General features: G+C 44.5%; 1 protein-coding gene across 2 annotated transcripts in view; it reads right to left on the bottom strand.

Moving 5' to 3' along the window:
• Nucleotides 1-19,253, bottom strand: part of LOC311128657 (RNA-binding protein EWS-like) — a 28,580-nt gene extending 9,327 nt beyond the window's left edge. The window contains exons 1-14 of one of the 2 annotated variants that reach the window (XM_084160853.1): nucleotides 19,107-19,253; nucleotides 18,442-18,478; nucleotides 15,097-15,151; nucleotides 14,732-14,870; nucleotides 14,365-14,533; nucleotides 9,294-9,556; nucleotides 9,014-9,200; nucleotides 4,416-4,453; nucleotides 3,820-3,837; nucleotides 3,611-3,726; nucleotides 2,942-3,071; nucleotides 2,660-2,779; nucleotides 2,302-2,455; nucleotides 2,121-2,218 (exon numbers count right to left, since the gene is read on the bottom strand). In XM_084160853.1, the coding sequence (XP_084016979.1) occupies nucleotides 2,121-2,218; nucleotides 2,302-2,455; nucleotides 2,660-2,779; nucleotides 2,942-3,071; nucleotides 3,611-3,726; nucleotides 3,820-3,837; nucleotides 4,416-4,453; nucleotides 9,014-9,200; nucleotides 9,294-9,556; nucleotides 14,365-14,533; nucleotides 14,732-14,870; nucleotides 15,097-15,151; nucleotides 18,442-18,478; nucleotides 19,107-19,122 (1,540 nt within the window). In that variant the 5' untranslated portion in view covers nucleotides 19,123-19,253. Of the gene's footprint in view, nucleotides 1-2,120; nucleotides 2,219-2,301; nucleotides 2,456-2,659; nucleotides 2,780-2,941; nucleotides 3,072-3,610; nucleotides 3,745-3,819; nucleotides 3,838-4,415; nucleotides 4,454-9,013; nucleotides 9,201-9,293; nucleotides 9,557-14,364; nucleotides 14,534-14,731; nucleotides 14,871-15,096; nucleotides 15,152-18,441; nucleotides 18,479-19,106 lie in introns of both variants that reach the window. The other variant, XM_084160852.1, reaches the window with a different exon arrangement.
• Between the last annotated feature and the right edge of the window lie 566 nt (nucleotides 19,254-19,819).

Below are 19,819 nucleotides of genomic sequence, written 5' to 3'. Positions count from 1 at the left end.
GAGACACTAACCCGGATGCTTATAAGAAATCCCACTACGCCCTTCGACGAACCATCACAGGCAAAGCGTCAATACAGGACTAAGATCGAATCCTACTACACAGGCTCTGACGCTCGTCGGATGTGGCAGGGCTGGCAAACTATCACGGATTACAAGTCTACCAGACAAGCTAAATGCCTTCTATGCTCGCGTCGAGGCAAGCAACACTGAACCATGCAAGAGAGCACCAGCTGTTCCGGACAACTGTGTGACCAAGCTCTCCGTAGCTGATGTGAATAAGACCTTTAAACAGGTTAACATTCGCAGGGCCAGACGGATTACCAGAACGCGTACTCAGAGCAGCTGGCAAGTGTCTTCACTGACATTTTCAACCTCTCCCTGATCCAGTCTGTAATACCTACATGTTTCAAGCAGACCACCATAGTCCCTGTGTCCAAGAATGCCAAGGTAACCTGTCTAAATGACTATTGCCCCGTAGCACACACATCTGTAGCAATGAAATGCTTTGAAAGGCTGGTCATGGCTCACGTCAACTCAATCATCCCAGACCCACTCCAATTTGCATACCACCCCAACAGATTCACAGATAATGCAATTTCTATTGCACTCCACACTGCCCTTTCCTACTTGAACAAAAGGAACACCTACATGAGAACGCTACATTGACTACAACTCAGCGTTCAACACCATATTGCCCTCCAAGCTTACCACAAAGCTAAGGACTCGGACTGAACACGTCCCTCTGCAACTGGATCCTGGACCTCCTGACTGGACGCCCCCAGGTGGTAAGGGCAACAACACATCTGCCACGCTGACCCTCACCACAGGGCCCCTCAGGGGTGCGTGCTTAGTCCCCTCCTGTACACCCTGTTCACCCACGACTGCGTGGCCGCGCATGACTCCAACACCATCATTAAGTTCGCTGACAATGGTGGTGGGCATGATGGCCAACGACGATGAGACAGCCTATAGGGAGGTCGTCAGAGACCTGGCAGTGTGGTTCCAGGACAACAACCTCTCCCTCAACGTCAGCAAGACAAAGGAGCTGATCGTGGACTACAGGAAACGGAGAGCTGAGCACTCCCCCATTCACGTCGACAGGGCTGTAGTGGAGCGGGTCGATAGCTTCAAGTTCCTGTGTCCACATCACTAAGGATCCATCATGGTCCAAACACACCAACACAGTCGTGATGAGGGCATAACAATGCCTCTTCCCCCTCAGGAGGCTGAGAAGATTTGACAGGGCCCTCAAATCATCAAAATGTTCTACAGCTGCACCATTGAGAGCATCTTGACTGGCTGCATTACCGCTTGGTATTGCAACTGCTAGTCATCCGACCGTAAGGCGCTACAGAGGGTAGTGCGTATGGCCCAGTACATCACTGGTGACGAGCTCCCTGCCATCCAGGACCTCTATACTAGGCAGTGTCAGAGGAAGGCCCTAAAAATGGTTAAAGACTCCAGCCTCCCAAGTCATAGATTGTTCTCACTGCTACCGCACGGCACCGATGCACAAAGTCTGGAACCAACAGGGACCTGAACAGCTTCTACCCCAAAGCCATAAGACTGCTAAATAGTTAGTTAAATAGTTAACCAAATAGCTATCCGGATTATCTGCATTGACCCTTTTTGCACCAACTTTGACTCATCACATACGCTGCTGCTACTGTTTACCATCTGTCACTTTATTCCTAGTTACATCTACCTCAATTACCTCGTACCCCAGCACATTGACTCTGTACTGGTACCCCTTTCATAAACCCAAGTTATCATTACTCATTGTGTATCTATTATTACGTGTTTTACTTTTCTATTATTTCTGTATTTTCTTCCGTTCTGCGTTGTTGGGAAGGGTCCGTAAGTAAGCATTTCACTGTATGTTTACACCTGAAGCATGTGATAAATACACTTTTATTTGATTTGAGAGAGAGCAATGAGGTGGTGCACATATCTGCACATTTGTGGCGTAGTACGCAATTTCTGGGGAGCACTTTTGGCTCATGGGTGCTACTTTCAGAACTACTGGCTAAAAAAATATACAAAAGTACCAGAGAATATCTTTAACCTACCGGAGAGTACTTTATCCTTTATGAAGTAGGAATTGATAGCAAAGCATTTACCTGGAGGGGAGAAAGGAGGTGGTCCAAAGCCTTCTGGTTTGGGTGATTTGCACTGGTTACACTCCATTCTCCAGGCAAAGTTCTGATTACCACAGCCCCTGCAATCATAAGCCTCAGTCAGGACTACCCCAAACCACAGAGAAAGGCAGTCAATGACTCAACTGTTGTTGTCAGTACTCACGCATTAGGGCACTCCCAGTCTCCTGCTCTCTGGTGCATGTTGCCCCCTGAGGGCCCACCTCTGCCCATGCCACGGGGACCACCCCTGGGGATAAAGCCTCCGCGCTCCCCACCTCGACCCATTGGACCACCACCACGGCCTATCATTCCTGGCCCTGAGTGTGACCAGGGGATGACAGTGTTCAGAATATGTTACACTAAGTTTGAGATCTATCAACTTTTACCACCATCTACTAATTGCCAAGTATATGTTACATCTTAAATGTATTTTCTATGTAGCAAGATATTCTAAAATGCTGAAACAGAGTAGGTTGGATAAGTCCATTCCAGATGCGTTGAACGGGATTGGTAGAACATACCTCCACGGTTCATCATGCCTCCCTTGTCACCCCTCATGGGCATGCCTCCTCGCATCATCCCCATAATGGGCTTACGGCGAGCCATCGACACCTTTAGCTTCTTCCCCTGAAAGTCTTTGCCTAGGTAGAAAAACAGGAAGAGGTTGAGAGGTGCATATTTAATACAAACATTTATAGAAATAACTTTGCCAAGATTATGCATGAAGCCCTATTGATTCTTATCAGGGGGCTATCAGAGGGCCTCCGTTACTACCCAAAGTAAAATAGCAATACGACACTCACCATCAAACCACTCCACTGCAGCTTTGGCGCATGGGGGCTCATCATAGGACAGAGTACAATCGCCCTGTGGTTTCCCTGAATCTTTGTCTGTGTAGATGTTGATAGCAGGCAAACCTGTGCGCTTGTTGATCTGAAAAATTGAAACCAGTTTTTTTTTTTTTTTTATCATCACCCAATTCGCCTCCCGAGTGGCGAAGCGGTCTAAGGCACTGCATCGCAGTGTTGCGGCGTCACTACAGCCTGGGGTTCGATCCCAGGCTGTCTCACAACTGGCGGCGCACAATTGGCCCAGCATCGTCCGAGTTAGGGGAGAGTTTGGGGGTTTACTTAACTCATCGCGCTCTAGCGACTCCTTGTGGCGGACCGGGCCGCTGCAAGCTGACCTCGGTCGTCAATTGAACGGTGCTTCCTCCGACACATTGGTGCAGCTGGCTTCCGGGTTAAGCAAGCGGGTGTTAAGAAGCGCGGCTTGGCGGGTCATGTTTCGGAGGACACATGATTCGACCTCCGCCTCTCCCGAGCCAGTTTGGGAGTTGCAGCGATGAGAAAATATCGTAATTGGATCGCAATTGGATATCACGAAATTGGGGAGAAAAATTGGGGTATTTTCAAAAGCCTGTGATAACATTTAGCAAAACTCTCCAAACTGCATCATAGCCAAGTACCAACCCTGATTATTCCACTGTGCTTGAAAAAGTCAGCAACGTCGGTCAGCGTGGCATTCTCTGTCAGGCCAGTGATGTAAATTGTGCTGTTCTCAGAGTCATCCTGCACCTCTGGGCGTCCTGTGGACAGAGTTAGGGCTGTTAAACATTTTATTTACAAACTGATGCACACAGATATTTTGCTGGGTTTGATACATGGCATGCTGAACTTACCCATGTCGGAGTCTGGTCCTGTTGCCCATCCACAAAGAGGAGGAGAGAAGACGAGAGACCCAACGTTAGTATGCACATTTGCCTGATCATCTACCCCATGCATGCAGCGGTTTGACTTTACTCAGGCACACATGCTCATCTGAGCGTTCCCTTTTGCCAAATAAGAAAATAAAAATAAGCTGTTGCAACCTCATGATTATATCCCTGAAACCCAATTTGTCTCATGTATAAGAAAGTGGTTTCAAAACCCCTGAACACACAAAACACCAAAGGCTGAAAATTTACCTCATATGAAAGTTGTATATCAAAAGACCACATTACTAAGCAAATAAATATGTAGAAAAGCCTAATGGCTTGGGGTTGTATACCATAAACAATGGGAACACTTTAAAACTCGGAAGTAATTGAGTGGACGCTTGACATTGAAAATACCATCGAAGCAGTGTGTGTGAAAAACCCAAATGAACCGTCAATATCATATTTGCTTTGTTTTTCCCATTGACAAGAAAATACTTAACACGGCAAGTAGAGAAAAAGTTCCTAAATGTGTAAGGTGGACTAGTGTATTATTGTCTTGTAATTCTCATTAAACTTACCACCAGGCTTACTGAAGCCACCTCTGTCTCCAGCGAAGCTGGGGGAATAAGCGGAGATATGAAGACGATTTCCCTTTAACAGCCACTTTGTACCACAGGGATGGGGAGAGTGGGCACAGTTCTGACTAGCTCTCATTTAAAACACCCAAAATAAACTAACTTCGCTCTAAACCCCCCCAAAAGACACATTGAATCTTAAAAGGAACTAAAGAATCTTAAAAACAGGGGTAGGGGTCTATACAATGTTTGTAGTCTATGGGTTCCCTTGCTGAATACAATATTATTGTTGAATGCAGAAGTGGCATAACTTAATAGGAGTATCAATGTTTTTTTATAATGGGGTGGCTTCAATCTTTATTACCTCTGGGGTAGAAAACCCCTGACTTTTACACAACAGGAAATATTTGTATTGTTTCAGATGCATCTCAAGTTAAAGACCAAACTTCTCGGGTCAATATAAAAAGTAAAATTCACCCCCCCCCCCCTTTCCCTGCAAAATGCCATAACATGTATGACATGAAGTGCTCTGCTGAGACACATGGAAGCCTTTACTATTCAGAGCTGCACCTGAGACAATTGTGTTAAAGAACTTGTATGGTACATGCAGCCATTTCATGTAAACATGTAGTCAATTAACACAGTATTACACAAGGAGATTATTTGATTACATAAAATATAAATAAGCTACCAATCATTTTCATCAAATTACATTTGTTCAAAAACATTTTTTTTCCCCTCTTGATGACATTTACTGACATTTTTGGACACCTCGTTGACACCACCGATTATGTCCCCTTTTCAAAAGGCTGCCGGCACAGACTCAGAACTGAGTAGTGGTACTGTAAAAGTATTGGTGTGTTTACATGGCTCTCACTTTGTAACCTGTAGCATATAAATGCGACAAAGCATGTTAAAAGAAAAGTGCACTTCAGCAATACATTTTAAGTTATACCATTTAAACACATATTTGTTTCTTACCTGTGAGTAAGAAAGGTGAATGCAATGCACTTGTGAATACTGGGGTAATTAAACGTCTATCAATTATGTTAAAAGTTAAAACCGCAATATAAAATGTGCCTCTGCTTTTACCAGTACAATAACTGCACCGGTAGTTATGAATAATTATACATTTGGCCTTAAGTGACAAAGCAATGCATTCACCTTTTTAAAAAATAATAACAAATTAACATGAAAAATAACCTCCAAAATCTGAAAAGCTCTTCACAACGCTGTATGGCTTTAGACCAGTTCACTCTGTTGTTATTGATATACCCATCTACTAATATCAAGACCTAACATAGCTAAATAAATATATTGTTACTGTATGTATGCAGGTTTGGAGCTATACGTTCCCTAAGTGGATATACGGTTCACACACAACTTTAGCATTGTATAGCCTACCTAAAGGGGTTGTGCCAAAGTTGGAACACAAACTAAATACCTTTAAAAATGTAGATAGGGTTTATGTAGGAACCCCATAACAATTTCCTGAATTAAAATAAATAAACCAGGGACCCCAAAGATGTATCATTAATTTAACCATTAGAATAACGTGGTTGAATAGCCTATTCAAATTGTGGTCCTTCATGAGCTTCTGTTCATTTGAATGTGACCAGAAATTCCCTCATTCCAAAAAATACCTACAGACATCTTGTAGCATAAACATGCTGTAAATTATGTACTGGCTACCTGAATCTCCCAAATTAAGCAAAATCTCTGGTTCAATGAACTCACTGCTTTTATCCCAACTGACTTTGGCTCTCGTGTGCTCCTTTTTAAAATAAACTTGCACAGGCAAAAAATATAAACTGGCAAAAAACATCTTTCTACATCTCTCTGGGTAGCCAAACTGGTATTTGACTGACACAGTTCAGTTGGGAGTGTCTAGGGAGCCAAAGTAGAGATGTTTGCTGATGGTCTTTAGCTTGTGGGTACCTTCTTACCTTTGGCCATACAGTGGGAGGGCTGAGAGCAGCAACCAGTGGCACAACATACACTGCCTTCAGAAAGTATTCATACCCCTTGACTTATTCCACATTTTGTTGTGTTACAGTCTAAATCAAAATGGATTAAAGTAATTAATTTTCTCACCCATCTACACACAATACCCCATAATGACAAAATGAAAACATGTTTTTAGAAATGTTTGCAAATGTATTGAAAATTAACTAGAGAAATATTTATTTTACATAAGTATTCACATCCCTGAGTCAATACATGTTATAATCATATTTGGCAGCAATTACAGCTGTGAGTATATGCACTCACTAACTGTAAGTCGCTCTGGATAAGAGCGTCTGCTAAATGACTAAAATGTAAATGTGAGTCTTTCTGGGTAAGTCTCTAAGAGCTTCCCACACCTGGATTGTACAATATTTGCACATTATTCTTTTTAAAATTCTTCAAGAGCTCAAGTTGGTTGATCATTGGTAAACAGCCAGTTTCAAGTCTTGCCATAGAACTTCAAGACAATTTAAGTCAAAACTGTAACTAGGCCACTCAGGAACATTCAATGTTGTCTTGGTAAGCAACTCCAGTGTATATTTGGCCTTGTTTTAGGTTGATTTCGTGCTGAAAGGTAAATCTGTCTCCCAGTGTCTTTTGGAAAGCAGACTGAACCAGGTTTTCCTCTAGGATTATGCCTGTGCTTAGCTCTATTACATTTACTTTTACACAAAAAAAAATCCATAGTCCTTGCCGGTGACAAGCATACCCATAACATGAGCCAGCCACCACGCTTGAAAATATGAGGATTGGTACTCAGTGATGTGTTGTGTTGGATTTGGTCCAAGTATAACGCTTTGTACTAAGGACATAAAAGTTCATTTCTTTGCCACGTTTTACTTTAGTGTCTACCGTATTTTCCGCACTATAAGGCGCACCGGAGTATAAGCCGCAGCAGCTAAATTGAATGATGTGTACATATATAAGCTGCACTGGACTATAAGCCGCTGGTGTTTTAATGTTTAATTACCATATGTAAGGGTTCGTGCACAGAGGGGATTGTCGGGAAAGAGATGGTTGCTTGAGGAAGCTCCCATTTATTAACATTTCAACAAACAAGTTGCATATTTGCATAACGTATTCAAGTGTTACCATTTAGTGCAATAGTAGCTACAGAACATATACTGTGCTGTGTAAACTGTACTGTATCACATAGCGTTTCAGACACACAAACTTTTCAATTTTTTAATCCATAGATTAGCCGCACCGTTATATAAGCCGCAGGGTCGAAAAATTGGAAAAAAGGCGCGGCTTATAATCCGAAAATTACGGTAATTGCAAATAGGATGCATGTTTCTGAATATGTTTTATTCTGTACAGGCTTCTTTCTTTTCACTGTCATTTAGGTTAGTATTGTGGAGTAACTACAACGTTACTCAGAGATTTATCCTATCACAGCCATTAAACTCTGTATCTGTTTTAAAGTCACCATTGGCTTCATGGTGAAATCCCTGAGCGGTTTCCTTCCTCTCCGGCAACTGAGTTAGGAAGACGCTTGCATCTTTGTAGCGACTGGGTGTATTGATTCACCATCCAATGTCTAATTAATAGCTTCACCATGCTCAAAGGGATATTCAATGTCTGCTTTTTTTCTTTTTTTTTTACCCATCTACCAATAGATGCCCTTCTTTGCGAGGCATTTGAAAACTTCCTTGGTCTGTGGTTGAATCTGTTTGAAATTCACTGCTTGACTGAGGGACCGTACAGATAATTGTATGTGTGGGGTACAGAGATGCGGTAGTCATTCAAAAATCATGTTAAACACTATTATTGCACACGGAGTGAGTCCATGCAACGTATTATGCGACTTGTTAAGGACATTTTTACTCCAGAACTTATTTAGACTTGCTATAACAAAGGGGTTGAATACTTGACTCAAGACATTTCAGCGTTCGATTTTTTATTAATTTGTAAATGTTTCTAAAAACATAATTCCACTGACATTATGGGGAATTATGTGTACGCCAGTGACCCAAAATCACAATTTAATTCAAATTAAAATTCAGGCTGTAACAACAAAATGTGGAAAAAGTAAAGGGGTGTGAATACTTTCTGAAGGCACTTAAATGATAAGACCGATTTCACATAATATTTTAGAGAATGTGTTCATCAAGCTAGTTTAAAATGTATCCTACATCCTATGCCTCAAAGGGATACTTCTGGATTTTGGCAACGAGACCCTTAAATCTACTTCCCCAGAGTCAGATGAACTTGTGGATAACATTTCTATGCCCCTGTGTCCAGTATGACAGAAGTTAGAGCATGCTAGCAGATGACTGGAAGTCTATGGGTATCTGCTAGCATGCTCTAACCTCCGTCATACTGGACACAGACATAAAAATGGTATCCACGAGTTCATTGACTCTGGGGAAGTAGATAAATGGCCTCATTGTCAAAATCCCGAAGTATGCCTTTAACTTCCCACTCAATTCCAATTGCAGCAATAATGTGTACCATGTCTTTCTGCTGCGCTTCGTTTGGCTCACTGCCCTATTCAGTGAGGGGTGATATGCAGCTCTCAGCCCTGTGCAGGCATCACTCTGCTCCTGTAGGAGAAAAGGTTTGATGAAGTGAGAGGACAGGCGAGCACTTACCCCATTCCTCCTCTGCTCATTCCACCGCGCATGCTGCCACCACCACGCATCATCCCGCCACGGTCAAACCCCCCGCGGCCGCGGCTCTCCCCCCCACCCATGCCTCGGCCCTCACTGCGGCCCCCATATCCACGCGACTCTGGCCCCGAATAGCCCCCTCCGTTGGAATTATCCTGCCTGTAGTTGCCTGGGAAGAGAGCAGACAGTTAGCACCCAACACAAGTAAGAACGTTAAATATAGAATAGACCAGTATACAATGCCTTAAGTAACCAGACTTACTGTACTGGCTAGGTGTTTTGTATTCACCCTGCTGACCATAGGTGCCTCCTGGTCCACCTGGTTGTCCATACTGGCTGGAAGGTGGCTGACCGTAGGACCCTCCTGATGGGGGAGCATAGCTGGAAGGTGGGACCTGCTGCTGGGGAGGAGGAGCCTGTTGCACCTGGTATCCACCAACCTGAGGAGGCTGGGAGTAGGAGCCCTGCTGGGGCACCGTTGAGTAGGAGTTCTGTTCATAGCTGGAGGGTGGCTGGCTGCTGGTGCTGTGGGGACAGGAGAGGCAGAAGACACAATTAGGTAAGAGAAATAGGGTCAAACCTCCAGCTGGCATAATGCAGCTGGTCTTTGTCAGATTAGTAGATACATGGGCGGGATACTACCAAGCATTAACCATCCTCACTGGACATAAAGGACGAACAGTCTGGCCCTAGAATGACCTCTTATCACCCAATGTTCTGGTAAAGGAGCTTAAGTGCGGTCACTTTTATTTTTCGTCCTGTGTAAATATCCCGTTTCTTGTTTTTTTTGTCTATATTTCTCAATTTTTTACTTTCATTCTTTAACTAAATATACTTTCCTGCAACCCGCCTCACCCAACGTGGAAAGGATTCTATTATTTCTTTATAACTTTCATCAAGAACCGTAAGCTGAAAATAGTGGCTACCTGTTATTAGTCACCGTTAGCGTCTTCACCATTGTCCGTGGCCTACACTATCCACCAGCCAGCTCTAGCTCTAGCCTGGACAATTCGTCGGCCAGTCTGCACAGCGTGCTATCGACCCAGCGTGCTATCGACCCAGAGCTTATTGGACTTTCTGCCGGAATCACTGGACCTTAGCGCCGGATCATCACAACCAGCTAGCTAGCTGCAACCTGTTGTTGGCTGATTACCATTACCATTGCCCTATAGCAAGCACCAGTTAGCCTTGAGCTAGCCTCAGGCCCATCTCCCGGCTATCTACCTCTCTGTCAACCGGACGGGACCTCCTAGTGTTGACACTGAGCCCCGCCGATCCAACACGACTGGTTTGCCGACGAAATAGTCTGATGTGGTTTCAACAGGCTTCCCGTTGCGACGACCACGAAGATCCATCTGCCAGCCCCGGCCCGCTAGCACACGCAAACCACAACTGTGCTCCCTGCTAGCTGTGCTGAAGCACCAATTTGAACTGCTCTCGGACTCACATATTGCTGTTCACTGGACCTTATGATCACTCAGCTGCACAGCTGATGCCTGCTGGACTGTTCCTTTACACGGTACTCTGTCCTGTTTATTCTGTTTAGTCTTAGCCCAAACGTTATCGCTATTTCCAGTTGTGTCTTAGCTCTCTCTAATAACACATGTGACTGCTTTATGCCTCTCTCCCATGTCAATTATGCCTTGCCTATTGCTGTTTGGGTTAGTTCTTATTATACAATTTCAATGTAGAACCCCTAGTCCCTCTCAAACTGCCTCATATAGTTCCTTTGTTCCTCCCCCCATACACGCCGAGACCGGCTCAATCGATGCCTCCAATGAGGCTCTCTCTTTCATTGTTACCCAACGCTTAGGGTTACCTGAACTGTACTCATATCCTTCCATATCCTTTTCTGTACATAATGCCCTGAATCTTTTCTACAACGCCCGGAGAACTGCCCCCTTTATTCTATGTACCCAACGCACTAGAAGACCAGTTCTTAAAGCCTTTAGTCGTATCCTTATTCTAGTCCTCCTCTGTTCCTCTGGTGATGTAGAGGCTAACCCAGGCCCTGCAGCCCCCAGTATCACTCCTACTCCCCAGGAGCTATCATTTGTTGACTTCTGTAACCGTAAAAGTCTTGGTTTTCTGCACATAAATATCAGAAGCCTCCTTCCTAAGTTTGAGTTATTCACTGCGTTAGCACACTCCGCCAACCCTGATGTTCTAGCAGTGTCTGAATCCTGGCTTAGGAAGGCCACCAAAAATTCTGAAATTTCCATCCCCAACTATAACATTTTCCGTCTAGATAGAACTGCCAAAGGGGGTGGAGTTGCAATCTACTGTAGAGATAGCCTGCAGAGCTCCATCATACTATCCAGGTCTGTGCCCAAACAGTTTGAGCTTCTACTTCTAAAAATCCACCTTTCCAGAAATAAATCTCTCACTGTTGCCGCTTGCTACAGACCCCCCTCAGCCCCCAGCTGTGCCCTGGACACCATATGTGAATTGATTGCCCCCCATCTATCCTCAGAGTTCGTACTGCTTGGTGACCTAAATTGGGATATGCTTAACACCCCGGCCATCCTACAATCTAAACTAGATGCCCTCAATCTCACACAAATTATCAACGAACCTACCAGGTACAACCCTAAATCCGTAAACATGGGTACCCTCATAGATATCATCCTGACTAACTTACCCTCTAAATACACCTCCGCTGTCTTCAACCAGGATCTCAGCGATCACTGCCTTATTGCCTGCGTCCGTAACGGGTCCGCGGTCAAACGACCACCCCTCATCACTGTCAAACGCTCCCAAAAACACTTCAGCGAGCAGGCCTTCCTAATTGACCTGGCCCAGGTATCCTGGATGGATATAGATCTCATTCCGTCAGTAGAGGATGCCTGGTTGTTCTTTAAAAGTAATTTCCTCTCAATCTTAAATAGACATGCCCCATTCAAAAAATACAGAACTAAGAACAGATATAGCCCCTGGTTCTCCTCAGACTTGACTGCCCTTGACCAGCACAAAAACATCCTGTGGCGTACTGCATTAGCATCAAATAGCCCCCGTGATATGCAACTTTTCAGGGAAGTTAGGAACCAATATACACAAGCAGTTAGGAAAGCAAAGGCTAACTTTTTCAAACAGAAATTTGCATCCTGTAGCACTAACTCCAAAAAGTTTTGGGACACTGTAAAATCCATGGAAAATAAGAGCACTTCCTCCCAGCTGCCCACTGCACTGAGGCTAGGAAACACTATCACCACCGATAAATCTACAATAATCGAGAATTTCAACAAGCATTTTGCTACGGCTGGCCATGCTTTCCACCTGGCTACCACTACCCCGGCCACCAGCTCTGCACCCTCCGCTGCAACTTGCCCATGCCCCCCCCCGCTTCTCCTTCACACAAATCCAGACAGCTGATGTTCTGAAAGAGCTGCAAAATCTGGACCCCTACAAATCATCTGGGCTAGACAATCTGGACCCTTTCTTTCTAAAACTAGCCGCCGAAATTGTCGCAACCCCTATTACTAGCCTGTTCAACCTCTCTTTCGTAACGTCTGAGATCCCCAGAGATTGGAAAGCTGCCGCGGTCATCCCCCTCTTCAAAGGGGGTGACACTCTAGATCCAAACTGTTACAGACCCATATCCATCCTGCCCTGCCTTTCAAAAGTTTTTGAAAGCCAAGTCAACAAACAGATCACCGACCATTTCGAATCCCACCGTACCTTCTCCGCTATGCAATCCGGTTTCCGAGCTGGTCATGGGTGCACTTCAGCCACGCTCAAGGTCCTAAATGATATTATAACTGCGATCGATAATAGACAGTACTGTGCAGCCGTTTTCATTGACCTGGCCAAGGCTTTCGACTCTGTCAACCACCGCATTCTTATTGGCAGACTAAATAGCCTTGGTTTCTCAAATGACTGCCTCGCCTGGTTCACCAACTACTTCTCAGATAGAGTTCAATGTGTCAAATCGGAGGGCCTGTTGTCTGGACCTATGGCAGTCTCTATGGGGGTGCCACAGGGTTCAATTCTTGGGCCAACTCTTTTCTCTGTGTATATCAATGACGTCGCTCTTGCTGCTGGTGACTCTCAGATCCACCTCTACGCAGACGACACCATTTTGTATACATCTGGCCCTTCATTGGACACTGTGTTAACAAACCTCCAAACGAGCTTCAATTCCATACAACACTCCTTCAGTAGCCTCCAACTGCTCTTAAACACTAGTAAAACTAAATGCATGCTCTTCAACCGAACGCTGCTTGCACCCGCCCACCCGACTAGAATCACTACTCTAGACGGGTCTGACCTAGAGTATGTGGACAACTACAAATATCTAGGTGTCTGGTTAGACTGTAAACTCTCCTTCCAGACTCACATTAAGAATCTCCAATCCAAAGTTAAATCTAGAATCGGTTTCCTATTTCGCAACAAAGCCTCCTTCACTCATGCTGCCAAACATGCCCTCGTAAAACTGACTATCCTACCGATCCTTGACTTCGGCGATGTCATTTACAAAATAGCCTCCAACACTCTACTCAGCAAATTGGATGTTGTCTATCACAGTGCCATCCGTTTTGTCTCCAAAGCCCCATATAATACCCACCACTGTGACCTGTACGCTCTTGTTGGCTGGTCCTCACTACATATTCGTCGCCAAACCCACTGGCTCCAGGCCATCTATAAATCACTGCTAGGCAAATCCCCGCCTTATCTTAGCTCATTGGTCACCATAGCAACACCCACCCGTAGTCTGCGCTCCAGCGGGTATATCTCACTGGTCATCCCCAAAGCCAACACCTCCTTTGGCCGCAATTCCTTCCAGTTCTCTGCTGCCAATGACTGGAACAAATTGCAAAAATCTCTGAAGCTGGAGACACTTATCTCCCTCACTAACTTTAAGCATCAGTTGTCAGAGCACCTTACCGATCACTGCACCTGTACACAGCCCATCTGAAATTAGCCCGCCCAACTACCTCATCCCTATATTGTTATTTATTTTGCTCATTTGTACCCCAGTATCTCTATTTGCACATCATCTCTTGCACATCATTCCAGTGTTAATACTAAATTGTAATTATTTTGCACTATAGCCTATTTTATTGCCTTACCTCCATAACTTGCTAAATTTGCACACTGTATATTATATGTATTTCTGTTGTATTTTTGACTTTGTTTTGTTTTACCCCATATGTAACTCTGTGTTGTTGTTTTTATCGCACTGCTTTGCTTTATCTTGGCCAGGTCGCAGTTGTAAATGAGAACTTGTTCTCAACTGGTTTACCTGGTTAAATAAAGGTGAAATAAAAAAATAAAAGCTGCCAGTTAAGCAAAAAAAATAATTAAGTGTGAAATTCGAGTGCTCAAAGAAACACCTTGGTGGTGCTCCAGCGGCCGGCTGCTGCCCATATCCCTGGTATGCAGGCTGGGCACCATATCCACCCTGGCTGCTGCTGGTGGTGGTGGCAGGAGCAGGGGAGGCATCGTACCCATGAGCTGGTTGGCTGTAAACCTGAGGGGCAACAGGAGCGGCAGCGTACCCAGCTGAGAGGAGAAAACAAAAAGTCATTGTTAAACTGCGTTTATAAGCCCCAGCTGTCCCACAGTAAACTAGGGGGTAGTGGCATAAAACTAAACATTATACTGTGTGCTGGGCTCACACATAAAAAGTTGTATTTCACTTTTTGATCAAATGTGTTAAGTTAGTGAACCCGGTTTTAAACTGTGAATAGAAGTTATCACCTGCAGCTGGTGGTTGCTGACTGTATGAGGATCCATAACCCTGTTGAGAGTAGCCACTTGAGGAGCTACTGCCTTGGGGATAGGTTGACTCAGCCGGCTGGCTGTATGACCCATATACCTGCGGTTGGCTATAACTTGTCTGAAAAACAACACAGATTTAATCTATGGAATGTCCAATACCATTCAGTGGTTTCTTCAGAAAGCAACAAAAAACATTTTTATTTTTGGAGTTTCGGAAATTTGTCCTCCGATAGTCAGAAGAGAAGCTTCATATTGTATTCCTTCACCGAGTCCTTTCAGATCTGTGATCCCTAAAAGGCTAGGGGCTATGGAAAGGGGCTTAGGTCAGAACAAAGGGAGCTTACCTGTGTGTTTTGTCCATAGCCGGCCTGAGGGGGCTGGGCTGCATACGCGCCACACCTATAAACATACATAAACAGCCTTAATTACAATATACAGTTCCTTTCTCCAATGTCCCCCAAAACATTTATTTTTATTTAACCAGGTAAGCCAGTTGAGAACAAGTTCTCATTTACAACTGTGACCTGGCCAAGATAAAGCAAAGCAGTGCGATAAAAACAACAACACAGAGTTACATATGGGATAAACAAAACGTACAGTCAAAAATACAACAGAAAATATATATACAGTGTGTGCAAATGTAGTAAGTTATGGAGGTAAGGCAATAAATAGGCCATAGTGCAAAATAATTACAATTTAGTATTAACACTGGAGTGATAGATGTGCAGAAGATGATGTGCAAATGGAGATACTGGGGTACAAATGAGCAAAATAAATAACAAATGCGGATTAGGTAGTTGGGTGGGCTAATTACAGATGGGCTGTGTACAGGTGCAGTGATCGGTAAGCTGCTCTGACAACTGATGCTTAAAGTTAGTGAGGGAGATAAGAGTCTCCAGCTTCAGAGATTTTTGCAGTTCGTTCCAGTCATTGGCAGCAGAGAACATGAAGGAATGGCGGCCAAAGGAGGTGTTGTCTTTGGGGATGACCAGTGAGATATACCTGCTGGAACGCATACTACGGGTGGGTGTTGCTATGGTGGCCAATGAGCTAAGATAAGGCAGGGATTTGCCTAGCAGTCATTTATAGAGGACCTGGAGCCAGTGGGTTTGGCGACGAATATGTAGTGAGGGCCAGCCAACGAGATCGTACAGGTCACAATGGTGGGTAGTATATGGGGCTTTGGTGACAAAACGGATGGCACTGTGATAGACAACATCCAATTTGCTGAGTAGAGTGTTGGAGGCTATTTTGTAAATGACATCGCCGAAGTCAAGGATCGGTAGGATAGTCAGTTTTACGAGGGCATGTTTGGCAGCATGAGTGAAGGACGTTTTTTTTGCGAAATAGGAAGCCGATTCTAGATTCAACTTTGGATTGGAGATGCTTAATGTGAGTCTGGAAGGAGAGTTTACAGTCTAACCAGACACCCAGGTATTTGTAGTTGTCCACATATTCTAAGTCAGACAGTAGTGATTCTAGTCGGGCGGGTGCAAGCAGCGTTCGATTGAAGAGCATGCATTTAGTTTTACTAGCGTTTAAGAGCAGTTGGAGGCTACGGAAGGAGTGTTGTATGGCATTGAAGCTCGTTTGGAGGTTTGTTAACACAGTGTCCAATGAAGGGCCAGATGTATACAAAATGGTGTCGTCTGCGTAGAGGTGGCTCTGAGAGCCACCAGCAGCAAGAGCGACATCATTGATATACAAAGAGAATAGTGTCGGCCCGAGAATTGGACCCTGTGGCACTCCCATAGAGACTGCCAGAGGTCCAGACAACAGGCCCTCCGATTTGACACATTGAACTCTATCTGAGAAGTAGTTGGTGAACCAGGCGAGGCAGTCATTTGAGAAACCAAGGCTATTTAGTCTGCCAATAAGATGCGGTGATTGACAGTGTCAAAAGCCTTAGCAAGGTCGATGAAGACGGCTGCACAGTACTGTCTTTTATCGATCGCGGTTATAATATCGTTTAGGACCTTGAGCATGGCTGAGGTGCACCCATGACCAGCTCGGAAACCAGATTGCATAGCAGAGAAGGTACGGTGGGAATCGAAATGGTCGGTGATCTGTTTGTTAACTTTACTTTCAAATACTTTTGAAGGGCAGGGCAGGATGGATATAGTTTTTTTTTGTCATTTAGCAGACGCTCTTATCCAGAGCGACTTACAGGAGCAATTAGGGTTAAGTGCCTTGCTTAAGGGCACATCGACAGATTTTTCACCTAGTCGGCTCGGGGATTAGAAACAGCGACTTTTCGGTTACTGGCACAACGCTCTTACCCACTAAGCTACCTGCCGCCTTAGGTCTGTAACAGTTTGGATCTAGAGTGTCACCCCGGCAGCTTTCCAAACTCTGGGGATCTCAGACGATACGAAAGAGAGGTTGAACAGGCTAGTAATTGGGGTTGCGACAATTTCGGCGGCTAATTTTAGAAAGAAAGAAAGGGTCCAGATTGTCTAGCCCAGGTGATTTGTAGGGGTCCAGATTTTACAGCTCTTTCAGAACATCAGCTGTCTGAATTTGGGTGAAGGAGAAGCGGGGGGAGCATGGGCAATTTGCAGCGGAGGGTGCAGAGCTGGTGGCCGGGGTAGGGGTAGCCAGGTGGAAAGCATGGCCAGCCGTAGCAAAATGCTTGTTGAACTTCTCGATTATCGTAGATTTATCGGTGGTGACAGTGTTTCCTAGCCTCAGTGCAGTGGGCAGCTGGGAGGAGGTGCTCTTATTCTCCATGGACTTTACAGTGTCCCAAAACTTTTTGGAGTTAGTGCTACAGGATGCAAATTTCTGTTTGAAAAAGCTAGCCTTTGCTTTCCTAACTGATTGTGTATATTGGTTCCTGACTTCCCTGAAAAGTAGCATATCGCGGGTGCTGTTCGATGCTAATGCAGTACGCCACAGGATGTTTTTGTGCTGGTCAAGGGCAGTCAAGTCTGGGGTGAACCAGGGGCTATATCTGTTCTTAGTTCTGAATTTTTTGAATGGGGCATGCTTATTTAGCACTTTTAAAAGAACAACCAGGCATCCTTTACTGACAGAATGAGGTCAATATCCATCCAGTATACCCGGGCCAGGTCAATTAGAAAGGCCTGCTCGCTAAAGTGTTTTAGGGAGCGTTTGACAGTGATGAGGTTTTGTGTGAGATTGAGTGCATCTAGTTTAGATTGTAGGATGCCCGGGGTGTTAAGCATATCCCAGTTTAGGTCACCAAGCAGTACGAATTCTGAGGATAGATGGGGGCAATCAATTCACATATGGTCTCCAGGGGGGCTGAGGGGGGGCTGTAGCAAGCAGCAACAGTGAGAGACTTATTTCTGGAAAGGTGAATTTTTTGAAGTAGAAGCTCAAACTGTTTGGGCACAGACCTGGATAGTATGATAGAGCTCTGCATCTCTACAGTAGATTGCAACACCGCCCCCTTTGGCAGTTCTATCTAGATGGAAAATGTTGTCGTTGGGGATGGACATTTCTGGTGGCCTTCCTAAGCCAGGATTCAGACACTGCTAGAACATCAGGGTTGGCGGAGTGTGCTAACGCAGTGAATAACTCAAACTTAAGGAGGAGGCTTCTGATGTTAACATGCAAGAAACCAAGGCTTTTACACTTTGACATGTCAATGTTTGGGGCTGCTGTCAATGAGATAAACAGTTCAAATTATTTATATTTGTTTTTCAGTGCAAGAATACACTTACCCCTGTTGGCCTCCCGCCTGGCCATAGGCGCTGTAGTCTGCACACAAAAAAACGAATAAATAAGCAAAAATACACTATAGCCCCTGGCCTGAGGAATGTTTCACATCTGATTCTAAGGTTATCGTAAAGGCATGATGCTGTGTGTTTATTTGATTCTTTACCATGTCAATATGATGATTATGAACTTTGTTTGTGGCAAAGCAGTCTCAAACACCTGGCTAGCTTCTAGCTGGTAACGTTAGCAAAACTCAATTCAAGAAATGGCTTTAGCAGTTCGCTTTTCAATGCCCGCCTATTCTACGCTAGCCCGCAGGTTATTCACGAAAAGGCTAGCTAGCTAGATTTAGCAATAATTTGGTAGCTAACGTTCGCTAACTACCGGCACATAGCCATTGGACGATAACTATGAGCTAGTTGTATGAGATGCATAATAACTCCCAACAACAATAATAGATTCGGTGTTTCAACAGTTCATTCCAAAATGCAGTAGTTAGCCACCATAGTTAGCTAGCGAACGAACCCGTCCCCCACAAAAACGGAGTGAAGTAGACAGCTACCGTTAGCTACCTAAATTGTTCGCACTGGACATACTTACCTACTTCAAAAATATCTAAAATCTGATAGCTAGCTTGGTAAACTAATTAAAAAGGTTTCACCATCCTTACCTGCTGCTGACGCCATTTCGTGTGTGATCGGATTAAATATACTGTTGTTGGTAATTTTCTTCTCTCTCGCCACGCAGGCGTGTACAGGGCCAGATTTTAGTTTGCGGACCTGACTGGACACACTTCAGTAAAAGAGCGAATGGCCGTGGCGGTTTCTTCTTCTTTGGGATTGGGTTGGCGGATCGCATATAGCGCCACCTACTTTACTGGAGTGTGAGGCCAGTGAAGTCCTACCTACAGTCGTGGTCAAAAGTTTTGATAATGACACAAATATTTTTAATTTTCACAAAGTCTGCTGCCTCAGTTTTTATGATGGCAATTTGCATATACTCCAGAATGTTATGAAGAGTGATCAGATGAATTGCAATTAATTGCAAAGTCCCTATTTGCCATGAAAATGAACTTAATCCCCCAAAAAACATTTCCACTGCATTTCAGCCCTGCCACAAAAGGACCAGCTGACATGATGTCAGTGATTCTCTCGTTAACACGGGTGAAAGTGTTGACGAGGACCTCAAGTTTAAACGGCCGTTCAAAATCTGGAGCAGCAAGAACAGGGGTACTAGATAAGAGTGCTTTGGCAGTGTTTAAAGCAGTGTGACAATCCGCAGACCATACAAATTTTATCGCCGGACTGAGCAAATCCGTTAATGGAGCAACTACCGCAGATACATTTTTACAGAAACTACGGTAGTAGCCAACCATCCCTAAAA

This window comes from Coregonus lavaretus (genome assembly GCF_964263955.1).
Source record: "Coregonus lavaretus genome assembly, chromosome: 4".
Classification (NCBI taxonomy): Eukaryota; Metazoa; Chordata; class Actinopteri; order Salmoniformes; family Salmonidae; genus Coregonus; species Coregonus lavaretus.
Note: the sequence above shows the minus strand (reverse complement) of the source record. Positions and strands in the feature narration are given on the sequence as shown.